Here is a 23,593-nt window from a genome sequence, read left to right on the forward strand (position 1 = left end):
ACAGTGGCCGGTGCCAGAGGCAATGAACAGGACAGGGCAACTATCACATGCTCCATCCCCTGTTGTCCAGTCCCAGCTTCTGGCAGACAGAGGCTTAAGGACAGCCGGAGCATGAGGCTGAGTCCCTGACCATCTCAGCTAATAGCCCTTGATCACTCTATCCTCCATGAACTCATCCAGTTCCTTTTTGAACCCAGTTGTACTTTTGGATTTCACAACAGCCCATGGCAATGAGTTCCACAGGTTGACGGTGCGTTGTGTGAAGAAGACATTCCTTACTGTTGTTTTAATACTAATACTTTAATTGGGTGACCCTTGGTTCATGAGTTATATGAAGAGGTAAATAACACTTCCTAGTTACTTTCTCCACACGGTTCAGGAGCGTATAGCCCCCCCATCATGTTTTGTATGCCACTTAAGGAGCAGCTCTGTGTCCATCTTCAGCCTCATCACTGCCTCCATCCTTGGATGCTGTGTGTAAATGACACGAGGAGAGCAGCACTCAGCTGGTGGGTAGGGGAGGGGCTTGTGCTAATTCTCACTCCCCTCCTGTGTGTTCCCCCACATGCCTGCCCCTTCTGGGTCCACCCCCACTCAGTCCCCTTGCCCATGGGCTTGTTCCCCCCTCGGCTCTGGTCCTGCCCCAAGCGAGCAGTGCCTCTGGAGCTGGGTGAAGTCAGGACACGTCTCTAGCCCCACTTAGCCCATGACAGGCCCTGAGAGATTAGCACCAAGACAACAGCTATTCCCTTGCTTCCCTGTGTTGGGTGGCTGGGAGAGGAAGTGCAGGCAGAAGGGACCAATGACGTAGTTAATATCTGAGTTTGGTTCTGCCAGGCAGGTATGGGTGTTGGAGCACCTCATCCTGCTGGGTGGGAGGAGTCCTGCCTGGTCATGGGTGGCTGGGTGCAGACTGGCCAGTCACAAGGGCATCTTCTCCCTGCAGAGATGGATGAGGCGATGCGCTCCTTCGCTGAGAAGGTCTTTGCCTCTGAGGTAAAGGACGAGGAGAGCAGGCACGAGATCTCACCTTTTGATGTGGAAGAAATCTGCCCCATCTTGCACCATGAAATAAGGGAACACATGATCCACCAGGAGACCACAGCCACGGCTGACAAGCGGTAAGAGCTGGGCAAGGGGCAGCAGGCCTGGGGCACTGTGGGGCGGGACAGGCTGAAAGCTTCCCACCTCTGACACTTTCCGTGGCCCTGCTAGCCCCTAGCTCCAGCACCTGCCCTGCCCCTGTATGCCCTTATCCCAGGAGAAGAGGATGGAAACTTTAAGTATGGCCTGAGAATATCTCAGTGAACCCTCTGGGACAACCGTGCCTGGCCACTGTCTATCTGGCCTAGAGGTTCCGAAGCCGTGGCCATGGAGAGCCTGCTGGGAAGCTCATGCTGTTTGTTTCCAGGTGCTTCATCACATTACATGTACAAGCAGCCTTCCTACCCCCAGCACACACTCCTCCGTGGATGCTGGTGCCTGGTGGCCCCAGGAGTGTTGTGCCAGGGCTGGGCCCACAAAACAATCCCTGTGGTAAGAGGTGGGTACTCCCCAGTGAAAGTATTTGAAAGCCCTGGTTGAATCTGGCCATCCATCCATCCAGCCTGTCTGTCCAATTGCTCTGTGCTGCATGCCTCATCATGCTGCCTGAGCATCGCCCAAGGGCTGGTGTGTTCAGCCACTGCTCCCCAGCTCTTCAGAATCTGTTGAGAGGGTGGCAGCCTAGTGGAGATGAGTGCTGCGTTGGGCCTTGAGACCAGGGGCCTGTTCCAGGCTCCACCACAGATGCCCTGTGTGCCCTTGGGCCAGTCACTTACCTTACCCGACCCTGCCGCACATGGGGCAGAGGGGCAACCCCTACTAGTGACTGTGAGGCATTCAGAGACTGTGGTGACAAGGGCCATGCAAGTACTCAGACAGACAGATGTCCAGTTATTCTAGCCAATAATCCAGGATTAGTGTCAAATGAAAAGTTGCAAACCCTGTTATGGTTGGAAACATCATGAAGCTCTGATTCTCGGAGAGCCAAGTTTGTGGGACCAAAGCTTCTGCTGCAGCCTCTGTCCCCCAACCCCTTTGGTACACCTGGGACAGGAGCTGGAACATGTCACTCGCCAGCCAGGCTGTCCCTTGACTTGACCCAGGGAAACAAACAGCATCTGGGGTGGCTGAGGCATTGGATTGTGTTGTCCTATCAGTGCAGACAGCCCAGGTCTGGACTGAGACAGGAAAGGAGATGCTGCTAATTGCACTATTTCCCTTTGAATACCTGGGCGTAGCCCTTTGACCCCTAGTGCTGGGCAGGGCCCTGCCATGTCTGTAGGGCACATGGTGCTGCCAGTGCCCAGGCTGAGGTGGTCACCCCGTCCTCTGCAGGAAGAAGCGGATTTCCCTGAAGACAATTGCACTGGCTCTGCCCATGGCTCATCCTTCTGCAACCAGACTCTCTACCATTGACGAGTTCATTGCTGCCTCGCCACTGTACCAGGCAGTGCCCGACTTCCAGCGCGTGCAGATCTCCGGGGACTATGCCTCAGGGGTAAGTGCCAGCATGCCTCACTCCCTCCCAAGTCTTAGTGCCATTTCCTCTTCCAGTCTTCCCCACAACGCCCTCTGCCCTCCTCTCTCCTGGCTGCTTGCCTCAATCCCGCTGTCACCTGGGAGCTGGGAATGTGCACGTGAGTGCCCCTTGTTTAAATGCATAGGAGTGGCCCCACTTCTCTCAGCTCAGTCTGAGCAGATGGCAGCACCCTGCTAATTCCCTAGTGATCCCAAAGGTGCAAGCCAATGTAAGTGGCAGAGAAACTCATAGGCTCTTCTCTGTGGGATGACTGGGAAGGCACAGGGCCCTTGTGGCCCCTCAAGAAGAGATGCTGGAGGGCGGCAGATGGAACGGTTGCTGAGACCCCTTAGTACATCCCTGCATAGCGCTCCAGCCAGTCACTAGGCCAGGGCAGGGGGGCAGAAATGCAAGGCTGTGACTATGCATGCGCTGAGCTTTGTCACTGTGTGAATTGCATGCACACACCCTGGTGCGGTGACTGCCAGGCCCATGCTCAGCATGCACTCTGCCTGTGGAGAATCAAAGAGCGCAGGTGCAGCCCCACCCACCTGGGTCAGCTTGGGGCCAAGCAGCAAAGGCGGGGGCCATTACAGGACGGTGTGGGTTACAGGTTCTTCTGGCAGGACACTCCTTGGTGCATTGAGATGGCCGCTCCTGCATCATTCCCTAGCTGTGGTCCCAGCCAGCCACTGCAGCTGCTGGGTGGCAATGCCCTGCTCCTGTCGCTCGCCAGTGACCAGGCCTGACCTCCTGGGTCTGCCCACACAACACTTGCCTTCTGCAGTAAATCAGATGTGCTGACGATGTGCTGGGTCAGATGAAATTGAAGCAGGACCATCCTGTGCTCCTAAAATAGCTCCTGCAGCACCCTAGGCTGCAGCTTCAGAGTGAGATGTCAGACAGCAGCTGGGAGTCGTGCTCCAGAACAATGCCCCTGACGGCTTGTCCTGGCCTCTGGGGCTTTCCTTCTACCTCAGCAAGGACCTTTCCCATTGGCTCTGGCCACTGAACTGCCCACAGCGCTGTCAGCCAGGCTGAAAGGGCAGGGCTTGGAGAATGGCTGCCAGGCTGCCTGCTTGGACCAGGCATGTGGGGGTGGGCTCTGGGGGGAACCCAGGCCTTGCTTTGGTTCAGCTGTTCTCCAGCATGTGCACAGCAAGCGTGTCTGTCTGTGCGTTCCAGCAAGGCTGGGAGCTCCCACAGGCTCAGGGCAGACTCCCACATGCTGCAGACACCACTGTCCTCAACAAAGAACTTTTGCAGGTCACAATTGAGGATTTTGAAGTTGTCTGCAGAGGCCTCTACCGGGCTTTGTGCATCCGGGAGAAATACATGCAGAAGTCGTTTCAGAGGTTCCCCAAGACCCCATCCCAGTATCTGCGCAACATTGAAGGCAAGATTTGGCGAGCCGATGATGGGCGCGCCCCAGGTAACTAGCAGCCATGGCTTCCAGGGTAACTCACAACTAGCACAAACAGGAAGAGTAGCTGGGGAGCCCAGGGCTGTGCAGGCAAGCAGATGTCCCGGGTAGCAGGGCCAGGGGTGCTGAACCTGCATCTATCTGGGGGAAATGACTCCTGTTGTTGAGGCTACAGGAATGCAGCCTCACCCCATCGAGCTTCAAACCTGTCTCCAGCAGAGACTGACCCCATGATGTGTGGGGAGTAGAGCCCCTCTGAATGCCCTAGGTCTCTGCCACGCTCCCAGTGGGGTGAGAAGGTCCCCTGCTGCCTTGTAAGCCATCTGAGCATGACTGGCCCTGTCCCTCCTGGTGTGATTCCTCCCCGGATGCTGTGAGGCTGAGGAAGGGATCTGCCCCCCTGCTGAGTGCAGCAAGCTTGGACACAGCAGCTAGGAAGGCATTATGTGAAAGCAGATCTCTTGTGGCTGCAGCGTCCCCTGCATACGCTCACTCGCCTCTGTGCCCTAGATCCCTCCAGAGTTGTCAGATCTCCGCCAGCAATCTGTGTCTCTGGGCAGGCCGTGCTCTTGCTCAGGCCTTGCAGGCCTGGAGAGACTCAGTAGCCAGAAAGCTGGGATTCCGGCTCTACCACCGGAAAGGCAGGGAGCAGCCCAGGCACCAGGGCAGGGAAGGGCCTCCAGAGTAGGGTGATCAGATAGCAACTGTGAAATAACGGGATAGGGGGTGGGGAGCAATAGGCACCTATATAAGAAAAAGTCCCCAAAAGCGGGACTGCCCCTAAAAAACCGGGACATCTGGTCACCCTACCCCAGAGGAGCACGTTGGCGGCAGCAGCTTGTGTCTGTCTGGGCCCCATGCTGGGCAGCCATTGGCCTGGCCTTGGGTTCCAGGGTGGGCTACCTGTGTTCATGGGCAGGCTGGCACTGCCTCTGCCCTCAGCCCAGAAGTACAGCAGTGTGGCAAAGGCTGCCCTGCCAGGCCCATTGCTCACCCGCACTCTGCCTTCGGGACAGTGTTCACCCCCCCTGTGAAGGAGGGTGAGGACCCTTTCCGGTTGGACAATCTGCCTGAGGACCTGGGATACTGCATCCGCATGCAGGGCGGTGTGGTCTATGTCTATGCTGACGCAGTGGCTGCCAGTCGAGGGGAGCCCAAGGACTTGCCCTACCCCAACCTCGAGGACTTCCTCGATGACATGAACTTCCTCCTCGCCCTGATTGCACAGGGACCCATGTAAGTGCCCAGCCAGGCCCCCACCCTGACACTCAGAGGGATGTCAGGGGACCCCCATCAGGCTGTGCTCCAGCCCTGCTGGAGGCTGTGCGCTGCAGAACTTTGCAGCCCTCAAGCAGGACACCAGCTCCCGCTTCAGTCAGAGGGGCTGGCCAGGCCCCCAGCAATACCTGCCAGGCCCCTGGTGCGCAGAGGAGCCCAGCCCTGCTGCAGGCCTCCATGGCTGCTCTCTGGGACTGAAGCATGGCCTGGAGGAGTTTGCCGGGATGCTGTCACTGCCCCAGCCGCTGGTTTCCCTGCTGCCTTTAGTGACATGCTAAATGCCTTGTCTGCCTGGCCCCACACAACTAGTGATGGAGGGAGTGTCGTTATGGGGCACAGAGCCAGCCCCTGGCACTCATGGGTATTAAGGATCCCAGGGCAGTCTGGGTGAAAGCAGCTGTTAGCCTTGGTGTCATGGCTACAGCCCCGTGTAGGTGATGACAGGCCCTGGCCATGTCACTCAGAACCTGCTTCTTCAGGCACAGTGCTAGGAGCTGCCATGCCATGTTGCTGTGCACTGTTACACAGCTGCTGCTGTGCCCCCGAGACAGCTGTGTGTCCAAGGAGGCTCCCTTCACCCAGCCCCCACGCGGGTGACCCTGCCGCTGGCTCTGTGGGAGTGCAGACATCGCCCCTCCTTGGTACAGTGCTCAGGGTGGTGCTGGGTGGGAAGCGCTGTAGGATTCAGGTAATTACAGCAGGAGTTTCATGCCATGTGCGAGCTGGATGGCAGCAGTGCCCTTGTTCGCACCTCCTGTAGCATCCCCAGGTCCCATGCACTCAGCTGGGCCTGAACGTGCCTGGTTCTGACCCTTTGTCTCTGTCAGGAAAACCTACACTCATCGGCGCCTGAAGTTCCTCTCCTCCAAGTTCAGTGTGCATGAGATGCTGAATGAGATGGAGGAGCTGAAGGAGCTGAAGAACAACCCTCATCGGGATTTTTACAACTGCAGGAAGGTGAGGGCCTGGGACAGATGCACAGCCACTGCCGGCTGGCCTGCCAGATGGGCTGAGTCGCGGGCTCTGCCTTGACTCCTTCCTCCGCAGGCAGGGGATACAGGCACTGGTGCTGCTCCGGCAGCTTTCTCCATCCCGCACCTCTCTCTGGGGCAGCACAAGCTGCTGTGACCCCTGAGCAGACCCTGGGTCATCCCTGGAGGTGTGAGTGTGTGGAGGCATGGCTGGAGTGCAGGCACAGGGAGTACCCTCCTCTACCCCTAGTGGTCACCATCACTTACTGGGATTCAGGCTGATGTGCTCCCTGACGTCAGGGCAGACTTGCCATGGCCGCAGGCAGTGTCAGCAGCATTCCTTTCTATGGTCCTGGCTGCCCTGCCTCCTCACCAACGCTGTCTGGGCCCTGGCTAGACTGATGGCTCCCCTCTGCCTGGCAGGTGGACACCCACATTCATGCTGCGGCCTGCATGAACCAGAAGCACCTGCTGCACTTCATCAAGAAGTCGTACCGTGTGGACGCGGAGAGGGTCGTGTATGACGCCAAGGGCAAGAAACTCACCCTGAAGGAGCTCTTCCAGCAGCTCAACCTGCACCCCTATGACCTGACGGTGGATTCTCTTGATGTCCACGCTGTGAGTCTGTTGGCCTCTGCTGTAAGACGTCCCATGCCTGCCCTGCCACTGGGCCATGCCCCCACATGTCCCATGGCACCCTCACCTACCTCTCCTAGGGCACTCCATCACATGCCTTCTGTCACCTGGGACCCCTCCCCAGGCACATACTGCACCAGCTCTGTCCCATGGCAGGGTGGCCACTTTTCCTTCTCTAGAATTGGGGTTAATCCTCTCCTTTCCAGTGAGGCCTTAATCCATTGCACCCCACCCCTTTAGGTCCATGAAGCATTATCAGCCCTCAGCTCTGACCCTGATTTGCACCCCAGGGGCGCCAGACCTTCCAGCGCTTTGACAAGTTTAATGACAAGTACAACCCAGTGGGAGCCAGTGAGCTTCGTGACCTCTACCTGAAGACAGAAAACACCATTGATGGCGAGTACTTTGCCACCATCATCAAGGTGAGCGTGGGGGGGGGTCCAGGGACACAAGGGGCACCAGTGCAGCAGAAAGGAGCCTGGAGGCCCACAGTATGCCGAGTTCCAGCCAGTGAGTGGGCCACACGTGACCACCTGCACCCTTACGTCTGCAGGAAGTCAGCTCTGACTTGGAGGACGCCAAGTACCAGCACGCGGAACCCCGTCTGTCCATCTACGGGCGCTCACCGGAGGAGTGGCCCAAGCTGGCCAGCTGGTTCAACCGGCACAGGGTCTACTCCCCCAACATGAAGTGGATGATCCAAGTGCCCAGGATTTAGTACGTGCCATGGGTTGAAATTCCGGGTGTCGGGGCAAGGCTGGTGGGAGCAGGAGCGGCCTCACTTACCAACGTGGCAGCTGTGGGGCGTCCGTAGAGGAGGTTCAGGGGGAGCTGTTCTGTCCATGCTGGGGGCTGTGCAGCTCTCCTGCTGGAGGCTAACCCTGGTCTCTATCCCCAGCGATGTGTTCAGGACCAAGAAATTCCTCCCCCACTTTGGGAAGATGCTGGAGAATATTTTTGTGCCAGTGTTTGAAGCGACTGTCTGTCCTCAGGCCAACAAGGAACTGAGCGTATTCCTGCGACACGTGAGTGCTGCACAGAGAGGCCTGGGCCTGACGAAGTGCTGACGGGAGGGGTGGTGCCTCTGGGGCTCAGACCCCACCATTGTCTGCCACACTGGTAAGCTCGGCATTAGCACCGAGCCCTCTGCCACAGGTCGGGGAAGTCAGCCTCCCACCCTCCCTGCTCTGGCCCCCAGCAGAGAAATGGGTTGGGGTTGGGAGGTGCCAGGAGAGGGAGGCCTGTGAGATGAGCAAGCAAGCTCCTTTCTGAGTTTACCAGGGGCTGGTCCGTTAAGGGGGGCCCAGGCTAGTGGGTGGAGCCCGGCACCCCTCCTGTGCTGCACATGCCAGGCTCTGCACGGGGTTCTGGGCAGGATGTGCTGGAGGAGCTGGGCCCCTTCCTGCACTACATGTGCTGGGGTGCTTGCAGTGCGAGCGGTGTCTGGCACTCCGTGCCACGTGCCCTGGGTCAGGGAGATGGGTGTCCGAGGTTGCTTCGCCCATGGGGAGGGAGGTGGCGTCTGGCTTTGCTCACAGACACCCCCTCGATCAGGAGAGCCCTAGAAGCCAGGGGAGGGTGGTGGGGCTGACCCATTCCTGTCTGCTTGTGCCAGCAGATCACCGGTTTTGATAGCGTGGATGACGAGTCCAAGCACAGTGGGCACATGTTCTCCATCAGGAGCCCCAAGCCGGACAAGTGGAGCCATGAGAAGAACCCGTCCTACACCTACTACCTGTACTACATGTATGCCAACATCACGGTGCTCAACAACCTCCGCAGGTGGGTCCCCGCACAGGGTATGTGGGCTGCTGGTCGCCTCTGGCGGGGATCTGGTTCACGGGCTGTGAGAGGTCCCAGTGGGGGCCAGCTATGGTCACTCAGTTAGGGTGAACTGCAAAGAATGGGCAGACAATCCCCATAAAGCTGGTGGATATTCCAATACTTAGATTTACCAAGCCAGCATAAAACAGTTTCTTTATTACCTTCCCGGTTACTCAGAAATCCAAACAACACAGTTCCCTTAAAGCAGGGGTTCTCAAACTGGAGGTCAGGATCCCTCAGGAGGTTGTGAGGTTATTACATGGGGGGTCACAAGCTGTCAGCCTCCACCCCAAATCCCGCTTTGCCTCCAGCATTTTTAAGACTGTTAAATATATAAAAAAGTGTTTTTAATTTATTAGGGGGGGTCACACTCAGAGGCTTGCTATGTGAAAGGGGTCACCAGTACAAAAGTTTGAAAACCACTGTCTTAAAGTGATGGAGCCTCAGGCCTCCATCTGGGTACCCACGTCAAATATGATGAACATTTCTGTAAATCTTATTTCATTATATAAAATAAAAGGTTCTACCAATCCCAAAGGATCGGACACATCACCTCTCAGACTATTGAATATTCCAGATCTTACCCAAATACACGCTACAGCCAATTCTTAATAACTAAACTAAACTTTATTAAAAAACAAAAGAGAGAGAGTAGGGTTAAAAGATCAATATACATACAGACATGAGTTCAATTAATTGAGGTTCAGATTCATAGCATAGACGGTGAGCTTTGTAGTTGCAAAGAGTTTTTTCAGAAATAGCTCATAGATTATAGTCCAATATCCAAACGTCATATTCAGGGAATATTAGCATAACTGGGACCTCAGACTTGCAACTCACACTTTCACTGATGAAGCCTAAGCAGATCTGAGATGAAAGAACCAGGACCCAAAGATCTTAATACAATTTCATGTCTTTTGACAAGTTTGAGTTCAAGGGGTAATTAGCATGACTTTGAAGGAGGTCCATTACTGGTACTTATTGTTCCTCCACCTTTCACAGATTATTTGCTATACATTTAAAAGAGAGATGAATACAGAGATATCCCGTGTTTACAATTCAGTTAAATGACAGCATGTTCTTTTGACCTCTGAATTATCAGAATACAGCATAGACAGGGACTGTTGATTACATTGTGGACCTTACTCATACATATGTAAATACGCAAAACCACAAACATTATTTCCCCACATGTCTTTTGAGGGTTATTTATTTTGCAGGATGTTTAACCCTTTCTAGCCATGCATCACACGGGCATTGTGCCCCATATGGAGGGAGGGGATGTTGGCTGTGAGTTGCCTCCAGCAGAAGCACAGAGAGACCTGTGTTCATGTTTTGCAGGCGGTGCTGGGGCGGCTCTGCTGGGGTGGCTCTGCTGGGGTCTGTGCTTCCATCGCAGAGATTGCCCAGCGCGGGAGCCCTGGGGCTTCCTTGACAGCAGGGAGACACGAGCGATTGTGGCAAACACCTGGGCTCAGCTGAGACTGTCTCCTTGCACCCAGTCTGAATGCACTAGGGAGAATAAAGGACAAACACTGAGGCCTGGGGTTGGGCTGGGCGCGGGGGGTCCCATCCCTGGGAGTGGGTCTGGCTGGACTCTGGGGGTCCTGTCCCTGGGAGAGGGTCCGGCTGGGCTCTAGGGGTCCCTCCCTGGAAGTGGGCTTCCAGCTCAGCTCCCGCCCAGCAATGTCCTCCAACTCCTTGCATCAGCCCCATGTATAGGTGCTGGAACTAAGGGTGCTGGGGGTGCTGCCACACCCCCTGGCTTGAAGAGGTTTCCATCATACACAGGGGTTACAGTTTGGTTCAGTCGCTCTCAGCACCTCCGCTACACAAGTTATTTCAGCACCCCTGCATATATTGCTGTCTGCACACAGGGAACGCGGCATGAACACCTTCCTGTTCCGACCCCACTGCGGGGAAGCTGGGGCCATCACCCACCTGCTTGCAGCTTTCATGACAGCAGATAATATCTCCCATGGCCTGAACCTAAAGAAGGTGAGTGTGGGGGAGAGTCTCTTAATGTTTTCCCCCCTCCCCCGCACCAATGCTCTTATGAGCTGCATGGCTCCAGAGGGTGCAGGGGGATGGTCTGTCCAAGGCCCTGTCTTCACAGCCAATGCCAGTGGCTCTTGCTTCACACCCTTCACTGGCCTTGCAGGGCTGGGGCCCACACACAGACATTAAGTGACTTGCCCAGGGCACCCTGGAGATGTGTGTGGCAGGGCTGGCAATTGAACCCAGGTCTCCCGAGCCCCAGTCCGGTCCCATAGCCCCACCCCACATGACTCTTACACACTGAACTGTAATATGCTGTCCCATGTCACTCAAACACAGCGCCCCCACCTGGAGCACCATGTGTTCCCCAGCACTGAGATCCCTGCTCTGGGCCGTCTGCTTGGAGAAAATGCTGAGGAGGTGAGAATCTGTGCTTGCAGGGTGCACAGACCATGGAGGAACCAACTGGCTTAAGCCAAGGCAAAGCCCAGATCTACTCCCCGTGGATTTATAGGACAGTGACTGACCCTTCCCTTCTCAGAAAGCAGCTGTGAGCTCCGCATCCCAGCTCTCTGTGCCAGGGCATGGAAGGGTTGGCTGTAGGTAGTGGAGAACGCAGCCGCATCTGCCACCGCCCTGCTCCCCACCCCACCCCCGCCCTGAAGACGGCCACGCTCTTCCTTTCAGAGTCCTGTGCTGCAGTACCTGTATTTTCTTGCCCACATCCCCATTGCTATGTCCCCGCTCAGCAACAACAGCCTCTTCCTTGAGTACGCCAAAAACCCGCTGCTGGACTTCCACCAGAAAGGCCTGATGGTCTCTCTCTCCACGGACGACCCCATGCAGTTCCACTACACCAAGGTATGGTGCTAGGGCAGGCCTGGGCATGGAAATACCACCCAGGGTCCTTACAGTGCACTGCAGTGTGGGGACATGGGAGCTATTTGTACAGCACCCAGCACAATGGTGCCTGCTCCGAGAGGGCCCTAGGCACTGCCGTAACAGAGTAATGGGAATGCTGGCTGTGCCCCCAGAGGCACAGAGCTGTGCAGCAGGTGCTGGGAGGAGTCTGGCTGCAGGGCCAGCTGTTTATGCAGCACTATGCATGCTCCTCTCCCCCCCCCCCCCCCGCCCCGATATGATTCTTGTGTTGCTCTAGGAGCCCCTGATGGAAGAATATGCCATTGCTGCCCAAGTCTTCAAACTCAGCACCTGTGACATGTGTGAGATTGCCAGGAACAGTGTCCTGCAATGTGGTCTGTCCCATGAGGTACAGCTGTCTGTCTGCCACATCTCTCTTGGGGAGGGTCCAGCTGCTCAGCAGTTCGCCAGTGGCCTGGGAGTGAGGATTTCCCTTCCTGCAGCTGTGTCCATGTGTGCATCAGAGTGGGTGGGGGAGCTGGAGGGATGGCTCTGCCTGTTTGGAGAGTGACACGTCAGACCTGGTGCTAAAGGGAATTCGAGACTCAGAAGCAGCTTCTCTGGGAGGCTGCAGAGGCCTGCCAGTGCTAACCTGTGCACAGTACGGCAGCCGGGATTCTGCAGAGGAAGGCTGTCCAAGGGAGATGAGGGCATAGATCCATGCAGTGCCTTTCATTCTGCTCCCTTGTCTCTGCCAGGAGAAGACCAAGTTCCTGGGGGAGAATTACCGTGAGGAGGGGCCCCAAGGCAACAACATCTGGAAGACAAATGTACCTCAGATCCGCATGGCCTATCGCTATGAGACCTGGTGCTACGAACTCAACCTCATCGCAGAGGGCCTGAAAACCCCGGAGTAGATCCCCAAACTTGCTTGGACCCTGATGCCTCCTCCGCTCTGTCAGGGCCGGGGGCAGCCCAGAGCCCCACCCATGCCTGCCCTTCGCTCTCTTGTGTTGCAGCACTAGAGATCACATGCTTTCTCTGCGGGGTTACTAGCTCTGGGTGTTCAAAAATCAGTAGTCAGGCCCTGAAAATCATGAGATTTTTAACAAATAATAAAGTTGGTTTCTTTTTCTTTGCTGTGTGGTTTCTGGGTCACTTGGTGTCATGTTTTCAGGCATGTCTCTGTAGCCATAAGGGCTGGAAATGTACTCTTTGCAAGCAAAAGGTGAGAATCTCTCTTAATCGCAGGACTCCAGGAGCTGGAGCTTTAAGAAAAAACTCAGATATTGTGAGTGGCAATTAAATCACCAGAGGTGGCAACACAGATTCTGCCTGTTCAGCTATTCACAAATCAGAAGCAAATGACTCAGCTCCAGCCTTCTATGAGTGCTGTATCTATGCTGTATGCAGAATAACACCCATCCCAGGGACAGGCTATACTGCACCAGTCCACATTATGGGGATAAGCCTATTCTGAGGGAATCAGCCCTGCAAAGTTTCAGGCTGCCCATCCTCATGGCAAGTGCTGACAGTGAGGGAGCACAGGTGAAGGACCACGTCAAGACTAAGCTATCTCTGTCCCTTGGCCCAGCCCATATAAGCAATAGCCCAGAAGGTAATGGCAGCCCTTCATGGGTGGGGATCAGGAAAGGGTGGAGCTGGCAGGCATCCGCTCTGTCTCTCACACACACACGGGCATGTGCTGGAGGTGTCTGGGTGGGGGATTAGCTGAACTGTGTTGCCCTGAGCCTCATAGATGAGAAAGGTTTCAGAGTAACAGCTGTTACTCTGTATTCTGTAACAATACTCTGTATTGTTAGTCTGTATTCACAAAAAGAAAAGGAGTACTTGTGGCACCTTAATAATTGGTTAGTCTCTAAGGTGCCACATGTACTCCTTTTCTTTTTATAGATGAAAAAGTGCTTTATAAGTGGAAGATATTCTTAGTAATAATATATCGTCCTTTGAGAGACAAAGCCTACGATTAAATATTTGTGCCATTAATAAATGTACAGTGACAGGAAGGGAATCACAGAACAACTATCCTGTCCTTTCAGAGTAACAGCCGTGTTAGTCTGTATTCGCAAAAAGAAAAGGAGTACTTGTGGCACCTTAGAGACTAACCAATTTATTTGAGCATGAGCTTTCGTGAGCTACAGCTCACTTCATCGGATGCATACCGTGGAAACTGCAGCAGGCTTTATATATACACAGAGACCATGAAACAATACCTCCTCCCACCCCACTCTCCTGCTGGTAATAGCTTATCTAAAGTGATCATCAAGTTGGGCCATTTCCAGCACAAATCCAGGTTTTCTTGATCACTTTGGATAAGCTATTACCAGCAGGACAGTGGGGTGGGAGGAGGTATTGTTTCATGTTCTCTGTGTGTATATAAAGTCTGCTGCAGTTTCCACGGTATGCATCCAATGAAGTGAGCTGTAGCTCACGAAAGCTCATGCTCAAATAAATTGGTGAGTCTCTAAGGTGCCACAAGTCCTCCTATCCTGTCCTTTGGAATTAATGTCTAAATGTTGCCATCTAGTGGCTTTTCACTGCAGTTACACTGCTGTAACAAACACAACAGCCCTGCATTTACTTGCAAGAGCAGGGGCCCCAACTACAAAACACAAAATTAAAACATATGCAAGTTTCAAGCATCCACAAGTAAATGACCCAGCTCCTGCCTCTTAACCCCACAGAACACTGGCTGCATGTCTGGCGTAGTCCTGGGCCCCGTCTTCAGGACTTAGTTTGTTGTATTGGACTATGGTATGGAATTTGATTTTCCCTCCAGAGAAATAAATCGAGAGTGTATGGATAGTGTCAGAAGCTGTTAGGTGGTAATATGGTCCATAGGATATTTAATTATATTACATACTAGTCTGTATTGTGTTATACTGTGTAGCTGCGCTGGCTCCCAGGGCTGTCAGCAACCCCCACTTTCCCTTCTGTTTCACGGGCGGGGGGGTGAGAGGGGGGTCCCAGCCATTCCTTCCTAATGGGATTTCCTATTAAGCTTTTGGGGCCTGAGGCAGGATCATCCCAGTCGCTGGCTCTTCAGCTGCTGAATTCTGATATCTCGGTGTGAACCAACGTGAGTAAGTGTGAAGAGGCTTTGTCAGGGCTGTGTGGTCGCTGGGAGAGGCTGCACAACACAGAGAGACACATGCCTGCTGAGCTCATCTTTGGCACCTACAGCCCCTAGCACTGACAGCACCTTGCAATATGCCGTGGGCGCCGGGCCATCCTAGCACCTGAGCCTGCATGAACAGTTGGCAAGGCGTGACTGGTGTGTATCGCTCTGGGTGAGAATAATGAGGTCACAGGTGGGGTGCGTCACAGTGAGTTTTGCCTGAAGTTCCAGCCTTTCCCAATCCTCGCTGTACCCTCCGCAATGGCCAGATTGTTCCCATGGTGCCAGGCGCCAAGACTCCAGAGGGTGGCACTGCCTCCTGCGTGCCCAAGGGAGTGACAGGGCTGGAAAGCACCAGGCAGCCTGGGGTAGTCGGGAGCTGTTATGTAAACTAAAGCTCCAGAGGCATGTGGGGTCACGCACTTGTGGGCCTGGATGTTGAGGGCCCCATAGCCTAGCTGCATTCAGGGGGCAGGAAGCTTGGGCTGGGGTGCAGCCCTTCGGGATGAAGGCCCCATTTCCAAAGACCTTACTCCTGGCTGAGGCAGGCCATATGGGGCTTGCCTGAGCCCTGGACAGTATTTGTCAGGAGTAGCCCTCACCCCCCGTCTGGCAAATGGGATCCCACCATATAGCTTGGGCGAGTAGTTACCAGACCATGAGTCTGAGGGAACTGCTCGCACCTACGAGTCACTATTGTCTGTGGCTGGTCAACTAACTCACACGGTACTGGTGGGGTTGTGCTCCCCGACTGCAGCCCTGAACCCCAGTGAAGGTGTCACTTCCCCCATTTTGGGATGAATTTTCATTTGTGTGGCAATCCCTGAGATGGGCGGGGTGTGGGCAGCCTGTGCGTGGGCAGCCTGTGCATGGCACTGTACAAAGAACGGGGCAGCACCAGGACTCAGCGGCTCTCCCCGATGGGTGTGGGCATAGGAGGGGGCGCCCCCAGGGCAGGACAGATGAGGGTCTCCCTGGGGGTCAGGATGGGGAATGCGAGGGCCTCCTGGGGGTCATGTCAGGGGGGGAATCTGTCTCCCTGGGGGTCATGTCGGGGCCGGGGCTCAGGCTGACGGACCCCACCCCTCGATCCGCCCCCCAGCAGCAAGTCAAGGCCCCAGGTGCCAAGGAGAGAACGAGGGTCCTGCGGTGCGTGTCCCTTTAAAAGGCGGAGCTTTGGGCGGGGCCAGGTGTCTGAGTGACTGTCGCATTGCCCAATGGGATGTTGCCCAAATGTATGAAGCTAGAGACGCCCGCGGGCCCCCCTGAGCGGGGCTGGAGTCGGGGCCGGGGGGGTTTTGGGGGGAGCGGCGCCGACGAGCCGGTGAGAGCCCGACCTGGGGGGCCTCTGCTGCGGGGATCGGCTCCGGGGATCGAGGCCCTTGTGATGGGCGCCGGGCGGGGGGAGCGGGGCGCCGGGCGGGCACGGGGGGAGCGGGGCCGGGGGGGGCGCCGGGCGGGCACGGGGGGAGCGGGGCCGGGGGGGGCGCCGGGCGGGCACGGGGGGAGCGGGGCCGGGGGGGGCGCCGGGCGGGCACGGGGGGAGCGGGGCCGGGGGGGGCGCCGGGCGGGCACGGGGGGAGCGGGGCCGGGGGGGGTCCCGGGGCGCCGGGCGGGCACGGGGGGAGCGGGGCCGGGGGGGGGTCCCGGGGCGCCGGGCGGGCACGGGGGGAGCGGGGCCGGGGGGGGCGCCGGGCGGGCACGGGGGGAGCGGGGCCGGGGGGGGCGCCGGGCGGGCACGGGGGGAGCGGGGCCGGGGGGGGTCCCGGGGCGCCGGGCGGGCACGGGGGGAGCGGGGCCGGGGGGGGTCCCGGGGCGCCGGGCGGGCACGGGGGGAGCGGGGCCGGGGGGGGTCCCGGGGCGCCGGGCGGGCACGGGGGGAGCGGCGCCGGGGGGGGGTCCCGGGGCGCCGGGCGGGGGGAGGCGCCGGGCGGGGGGAGCGGGGCCGGGGGGGGGGTCCCGGGGCGCCGGGCGGGCACGGGGGGAGCGGGGCCGGGGGGGGGGTCCCGGGGCGCCGGGCGAGCACGGGGGGAGCGGGGCCGGGGGGGGAGTCCCGGGGCGCCGGGCGGGCACGGGGGGGAGCGGGGCCGGGGGGGGCGCCGGGCGGGCACGGGGGGAGCGGGGCCGGGGGGGGTCCCGGGGCGCCGGGCGGGGGGAGCGGGGCCGGGGGGGGTCGCGGGGGGAGCGGGGCCGGGGGGGGGCGCCGGGGCGCCGGGCGGGCACGGGGGGAGCGGGGCCGGGAGCGGGGCCGGGGGGGGGTCCCGGGGCGCCGGGCGGGGGGAGCGGGGCCGGGGGGGGTCCCGGGGCGCCGGGCGGGCACGGGGGGAGCGGGGCCGGGGGGGGCGCCGGGCGGGGGGAGCGGGGCCGGGGGGGGTCCCGGGGCGCCGGGCGGGCACGGGGGGAGCGGGGCCGGGGGGGGTCCCGGGGCGCCGGGCACTGCACAGACACAGGGGGACGCGGGTGGCCAGGCGATGCCCGGACAGTCCGAGACCCCCCTTGCCTGACAATCCGTAGACTAGACAAAATCAGCAGCGTCTCAGTCCCAGCGCCCCGGGCCGCGCCGCGCAGGGCGGCAGGGGAGGTCGGCGGCGCTGCTGGCTGCCGAGTGAAGCCGGGCCCCGCCGCCGGGCCCCGCCGCCTCTCCGCGCTGGCGACGCTGGCAGGTCCGCTGGGCTTCGCAGAGCCCGTGACCGGAGAATCCCACCGCCCCCCCCAGTGTCCGTGGCTCCCGCCCCGGGCAGCAGCGATGCCTGCGGGAGGGAAGCCGTCTCCCCGCCCCCCGAGCTCACGCGGTGGGGTGGGCGTGGAACCAGGCTCAACAAATCCTCCCCTCGCTCTGGGCGTGAGTCAGCCCCGGTCCCTATCGTCCTCCGCGGGGGCGGCGGGCGGCGGGGGCGCGGGAGCCAGGTCCTAGGCTCGCCGCCCGGTCCTAGGCTCGCCGCCCGTGCACGCGCTCGGTGTGGCGCGGAGCTGTTCGGGAACCGCAGCAGGGGTGTCCAGAGCTCGGAACAAGGCAGCCCCGGGTTAGTCTCTGGATTAGCTGCTTTCCTGTTGGAGCAGCGCCCTGTGCACTGTGACTGCAGCCAGCAGCTGCCCACTGCTGCGCCCCTGTTTTCCCAGCTGCTTTGGGAATCGGGAGAGTTAATGCTCATGTAGTGTCTAGATACCCTGGCGATGGGCTCACACTAGGTACGTGGATGTGTGGAGTGACAGTGCTTCGCAAGGGCTAAACAGGGCTTGTGATGTTGTTCTGGGACTGTCTTTACTGTGTGTGGCATTTTGAAGGTGTTTTGTTTATTTTCTAATCAGATCTCAGAGTCCTGACTTTGCGCCAGGCATAGCGCTCTGCATGGCAGTGCCATGCCCAGTTACTGTCCCAGCTTCACGTGTGGTTTTTAATAACCAGATGGAGAGCCAGTGAAACAGCTGCAGTTTCTGCCTAATGGGGCATGCATGAGCTTTGCAGATTCGATTTCTTTTTGTTCAGGTTTCAATTTTGAGGTGATAGAATTAGGAGTAACAGTCAGGATTCTGTATGTCCCTGAATCAGTGTTTTTGGCTTTGCCTTGGCGTTTTCTAACCTGGTGAGATCAATATCCCAGGCTAAGTCTTGATTCCAGTGAATGGACATTTAAAGCAAGAGAAATGTACCAGTGGAAGAATTTCTTGGAGTCTCCCGAAGAATTTCTTAAATGCAAAGACATGGCAGATTTATCAGTGGCAATGTCTATCCCAATGGATTAGGAGAAGATTGTGCGCAGGGAAGGGTAGACAGCTCTTCACATTAAACATCTGTGCAGGCTCTGTTGTTCAGAACAGACATGGCATGGAGAGGAATCAGTGTCTAAATTGTAGATTTTGTTGATTTTGTTTTCAATGTTCTGAAGTTGTTTCACAGCCAGATCAGGAAATGTAGTAAGGTTGTCTTGTGACCTTCCATTGTGTTTTGGAGGGGATGACAATAGAGCAATTTCTAGTACAGAAACAAAGGGAAAATGTTGGATAAGGTTTTTAAATGGTGTCTCAATAGCCTGGTGTGATGCCAAAGGAAAAGTTTTTATTTGCGTGCTTGCTGCAGTCTAGCTCCATGCTTCCCTGAGGCAGATGTGCCCCTGAACACTAGGCTGCTGTTTCTTTAACACCATTTAATGGAGGCAAAATGCTGTTTTAGCAGGTTGGACTTACAGCACTGTGGGGAAAGGGAAGCTTGACTGTTCTGGGGAAGTGTGTTCTGCAAACAGAGACTGTGGTGCCCACTGGAGATGAGTCTAACGCTTTGTTAATGTCTTATCATGCTGAATGATGTTAGGAACATGGAACTAGCAGTCTGGATCAGCCCATAGCGCCTCCTAATCCAGTCTCCTGGATCTGAGGGGGGCCAGAATTCGCTACTTCAGAGGCAGGTGCAAGAAACTCCCTAGTGGACAACTATAGAAAAACCTGCCCAGTGGGGAAGTGTCTTCCTGACCCTGTCAGTTGGAGGCTCCTGCCCTTAAACAGGAGGAGTTCTTGCTGTCCTGGAGCCTGCCGAATCACATTTGCCACTGGTTTGTCTTTACTTTTCATTTATTTTTACGCAGGTCTCTGTCCTGACACTGGCTGGGGCTCATTGCCATAATATCAGAGTGCCTCGGCCTGCAATGTACTTTTCCTCACAACAGCAATGAGGCAGGGCAGTGCTGTTATCCCCATCGCGTAGGAGGGAACCGAGGTGCCCAGGCCAAGTGACTTGCCCAGGGTCCCCCAGGGAGTCTGTGGTAGAGCAGGAAAATGAAAGCATGTCTCCAGAGTCCCTGGCTAGTGCCCTCAGTCACTTCCGTCTAAGGAGAGCCCTGGCTGTTAAAACCCCCAGCAGGAGAAACCCTGGGAGTTGCAGCAGGGATGTGCAGGATTCTCCTCTGCAAACTCCCTCAGCCAAGGAGGAAAGAAGCACAGGGAGAAATTCTGGGTTTTCTCAGAAGAGATCAAGCTGATGCAATGGCAGATGGGCTCTGCCAGGAGTTTTGTGCCAGGCCTTGCACTGTGTCCCAGCCCACCGAGCATGAGCCCAGATGGCAGTGGAAGGAGCTGGCTCTGCAGGCGGAAGCCCTAGTCGCAGGTTGCTCTGGGCTCAGCTGCCCCGGCGGAGAGATCTCAGGACTGCAGTGGATTACTTCTTGGCCTGTTCAGTGCTTGCCATCTTTCGCAAAGAGAATGCAATCGTGGCTTAGGGCGAGAGACCCTGGTGATGGGTGTGGGTTAGCATCAGGGTTGGGTGCTGGGACATCCTGGGCTGGAATGACCGGCTCTTGCCTTCCTGGAAGATGCACCGTTGAAATGATTTGTACAAATAGCAGTGAAACGTCCTTTGTAAGTGCAGCTGCTCATGGGTTTAGTGGCACCTTATTCATGCTCAGGGTGATACCTGGTCAGCTGGTTTCTCTTATTCTGGGAGGATTGTGTTGCCAGTAGCTTATCTGAGGAAGAAACTGGTATAACAAGACTGTGTGTTAAACTGAACGTGTCCAAACAGGTACTTAATTATGCCTTGTGAGTGATGGGTTTGCCCAGTTGAATGGCTGAGATTTCCTGTTTCTCACCTCCACTGAGGGAACGGTTCACCACACTTGGGCTGTTTTCTGAGAGCGGCAGGAAGGAGTGAGGAGAAGATGGGTGACTTCCAAGATGCCCATAGGGTAAAGTATGGGGGCCAGGTTCAAGGATGTGAAGCCAAATGAAAGGCCTGTAGTTAGAGCAGGGTGTTGGGAGTCAGGACTCCTGGGTCCTATTCCTGGTTGCCTGTGTGACCTTGGGCAGGTCACGTCCCTTCTTTGAGCCTCAGTTTCTCCTAAAAAATCATCTGTTTGTCTTGTGGTGATGTCCAGAGGCCCCAGTCAGGATCAGAGTCTGGGCACTGCACAAACACAGATTGTTTTATACTGATCCCTGTGAGTGCTGTCCCGCCTTGTGGTGTGGGCTGGAAGCATAGGCAATTTGTGTGTGAGGCACTGGGCATTAGTGTTAGGACGGGATCTGAGGGCTGACTGTTGTAGTTCTGGCTAAAGGATCTGGGGTACCTTTTCCCCTGGCCAATATTTGTTGCAATTTGGCACATTTCTTTAAATGTGCCTAGGGAAAAAGAAAAACCCAGCCCACGCAGCAGGCTGACTGTAAGTATGTTTGTTTAGGACCCAGCTGTGGCAGTCTGGCCCTTTGTTATATAACAGGGAGCATTAAATGTGGTGGGTGGTCACCATATGGAATACTCAGTACAGAATGCAGCTGCTAAGTCCCTGGGACGGGTGGAAAGTGCCACTCCTGACGGCTTATTCTGTAATTATTTGTTACAGGCTGTCTCAGTCCTTCCTCTGGAGCATCCTCAGCTGGGCACTGGGGTAAAGCAGGTCTGGGCCAGTCTCGTCAGTTCCTAGGATGACAGGATTTTGAGACCCTCTCTGGGGCTTCGAATTGACTTTGTACCTTGTATTTGTGGCGTCACCAGTGGCTGGGGGTTTGTATTATTTTGCTACCCCAGTGTCTGAGCCTGTGGATGTTTCCTGGGGTGGGTCTGGGGCAATGTCAAGGCAGATGGGCCTGTAGACTCCTTGTCATAGCTGCTTTGGCTCAGAGGTGTGATAGCTCTGTGGTTTCTGCATATTCACTTCCTGCCTATCCGTAGGGGGTGCTAATGCCAGGGTTGCTGGTTGAACCTGAACGCTGCCTTCTGCTGACCCTGGGGAGGGGAATGCAGCGGCCTTGCTCATCCTCCCCCAGGGCTGTGTGAACAAGGGGAGCAGCAGCATACGGAGCCCTGAGTGGTGGTGGTCTAGTGCCTGTCTGTGCTCCCCTAGCACATGGCACAGACCCAGTGACCGGCTGGCGTGGGGCCCCTCTGCTCAGTGACAGTCTCAATGCATTGGCAGCTTTTGCTTTTCACTGACGCCCAGATCACAGGTGGTGTTGCTACCTCCTCCATGTCCCCTCAAGGACCCACGCCTGTGAGGTTAACAGCTGCGAGTGGCTGGGAGCCGAGGTGCCGGCCTCTCTCGGCGGTGTGAGTCATGTCCGTCTCTGGAGCAAGAGGCTGGAGGTGCAGATCCATTGCTGCCAGGAGATGCCTCGTTGCAGCCTTGTGCCTCTGATCTAACTGATAGCATCTCTGTTTCTTGCCTCGCCTTTCAGCTGGTAGATGGATGACTGAGGGAGCAAAACAGGGTAGTGGCTCCCATCGGGATCAGGGACTGGGGATAGTGTCTGTGCCCTATGTGATGGTGGGGGAGAAGGCAGCTGGCTAAGTCCCCACCCCTCCGCAGTTCTCTGCTCCTGCCAGCCCCAGCTCTGTTTGCCCTCTGCCTTGTGGAAGATGGGGTGGTCAGCCCCTTTCCTGAGCCCTGGTATGCTAACCAGCCCTAGGACTTGGCTTTGGCAGAAGCAAAAATGTTCCTGAGACCTTCATGGTGCAGTCTCATGCCGATGATCTCGAAATGAGAAACATGCAGTCATCACTTGGCTTTTCCAGGCGTGACAAGCTGGCTGCTGGCATGTTCCGTCCTGCTGATGCGTGCTATAGGGGCTGCTGCCCAATCCAGGCTCTGTGCACCTCTGTGTGGTATGCTGCAGTACGGGGGCAGAAGAACAGCACATGGAACAAACGCTTGAGTGTGAGACTCGCTACTGGCTTCTCTTGGCGTATGAGGGATTAGTTTAAACCTGCCCATATCATCCTATGGCTGAGACCTGTTTCTGCTCTTGATTTTTTCTCTCTTCTGTTTTGTCTCAGCCCTTGAATTTTTCCCCTGCCCCATGTGCCCTGCCCTGCCCAGGAGATTGTCATATTGTGTTTGCAGAAAGCAGATGTCTGCTGAGTTTGATTTCCATACTGTGGATCACTATTAGCGCAGAATCTTTTCCCTTCTGTATTGTGTGGCAGGAAATTGGAGTGAGATTGGGGCAAAGGGTTTTGGGGAAGCTGCTCCTGAGATACTGCAGTGGTGCAAGGTGAAGTTGTGGCAGCTTCTCAGCAGATCTGGACAGGTGGTCCATGGCATATGGATTCTTGTTTTTGGTCATTGCAAATCCTCTCTGCTCATTCTGACACTCTAAATCTATGTGTGTAAGATGAGTCAGGATTGGGTGCCATGGCAAATCAGATCATTGCGTTAACTGTATATGTGCTGATAACATTAACAAGGAAGACTTTTGTGGCTGGATTCTGAAAAGCTGAGCTAGTGGCCCTGTGAACTGGCCCACCAGTGGCTGTGCTGGTGGCAAGTTGTGGTTTCTGTTCTATTCCTGAACTGTTAAGTATTAATCCCCTTAAAGAGTCACAGTCACCTCTTCAGAGACAGTGCCGAGGTGTTACATGGAATGGCAGTTGGTGGGTGGGAGTAGTGAAGTGAAGGAATAGTGCAGGAGCTAGGAAGGGCAGGTTTTGGTGTACGAAAGGGTCCTGACAGTAAACGGGACTCATGGGGCAGCAGGGACCCTAACCTAAGAGGTCCTGATAATGGGCTGGGTTAATCCTGCTGGGGTGGACGGAGCAGAAGGTCCTGTTTCAAGCTGGGGAGGGGAGTGAGACTCTGTGGTATCTTTGAGGGTCAAGAAGATGTAGTGAGCAGCATGTTAATGATGGGGGGGGGGTGCTGCAGACAGCTGTGAGGCCAGGGACAGAGTAAAGGGTTGTGAAGAGAAAAGAGATGTGGGTGGGGAGTCGCAGCTTCAGCTTGGGGAGCTCCCAGCTGACAGAGGTGAGGAAGAGAGGCTCTGGGGTGGAGGTGCTGCAGGAAATCTTAGCAGGTGGTGGGGCAGGGGGCAGCTGATGAGTGAGATGCAGCACAACCCGACTGTGTCTGTCATCCTGGAGCAGCAAGACCTGCTCCCTGCAAGATGGCTGTTGCTGCCCTGGGGTGCTGTGCTCATCT

General features: G+C 56.5%; 2 protein-coding genes and 1 long non-coding RNA gene across 15 annotated transcripts in view; 2 read left to right on the forward strand and 1 right to left on the reverse strand.

Annotated features, from left to right (window-relative positions):
- Positions 1-586: 586 nt before the first annotated feature.
- On the forward strand, positions 587-12,688 carry AMPD1 (adenosine monophosphate deaminase 1). 3 transcript variants are annotated; one of them, XM_073320203.1, is made up of 14 exons: positions 587-1,121; positions 2,380-2,542; positions 3,830-3,995; positions 5,003-5,222; positions 6,092-6,221; positions 6,659-6,853; positions 7,162-7,293; positions 7,425-7,588; positions 7,770-7,896; positions 8,487-8,653; positions 10,573-10,693; positions 11,381-11,554; positions 11,853-11,963; positions 12,313-12,688. In XM_073320203.1, the coding sequence occupies exons 1-14, from the start codon at positions 844-846 to the stop codon at positions 12,469-12,471; spliced, it is 2,307 nt and encodes a 768-aa protein (XP_073176304.1). In that variant the 5' UTR covers positions 587-843; the 3' UTR covers positions 12,472-12,688. The 3 variants fall into 3 exon arrangements, with proteins under 3 accessions (XP_073176304.1, XP_073176305.1, XP_073176303.1); XM_073320204.1 differs by having other exon boundaries at positions 8,490-8,653; XM_073320202.1 differs by having other exon boundaries at positions 8,490-8,653; positions 11,853-12,390.
- LOC140901406 (uncharacterized) lies at positions 9,283-17,445 on the reverse strand. The gene is made up of 4 exons (XR_012155840.1): positions 17,194-17,445; positions 12,207-12,371; positions 11,906-12,110; positions 9,283-10,207 (listed from the first exon to the last, which is right to left on the reverse strand). It is a non-coding gene; the product is annotated as an uncharacterized lncRNA (long non-coding RNA).
- DENND2C (DENN domain containing 2C) overlaps positions 15,994-23,593 on the forward strand; it is a 47,544-nt gene continuing 39,944 nt past the window's right edge. For 8 of the 11 annotated variants that reach the window (XR_012155838.1, XR_012155839.1, XM_073320187.1 and 5 more), the window contains exon 1: positions 17,511-17,882. The gene's annotated coding sequence lies outside the window, so the exon portion shown is untranslated. Of the gene's footprint in view, positions 16,018-17,510; positions 17,883-23,593 lie in introns of those variants that run through there. The other 3 variants (XM_073320191.1, XM_073320188.1, XM_073320193.1) reach the window with 2 other exon arrangements.

This window comes from Lepidochelys kempii, chromosome 21, assembly GCF_965140265.1.
Source record: "Lepidochelys kempii isolate rLepKem1 chromosome 21, rLepKem1.hap2, whole genome shotgun sequence".
NCBI lineage: Eukaryota > Metazoa > Chordata > Testudines > Cheloniidae > Lepidochelys > Lepidochelys kempii.

Excerpts from the sequence above, each read along its gene's own strand:
- AMPD1 (XM_073320203.1), top strand. The coding sequence starts at position 844 with ATGGGTGTTGGAGCACCTCATCCTGCTGGGTGGGAGGAGTCCTGCCTG. Across the intron at positions 3,996-5,002 it reads CGATGATGGGCGCGCCCCAG|TGTTCACCCCCCCTGTGAAG; the intron begins GTAACTAGCAGC and ends CCTTCGGGACAG. Across the intron at positions 11,964-12,312 it reads AATGTGGTCTGTCCCATGAG|GAGAAGACCAAGTTCCTGGG; the intron begins GTACAGCTGTCT and ends TGTCTCTGCCAG.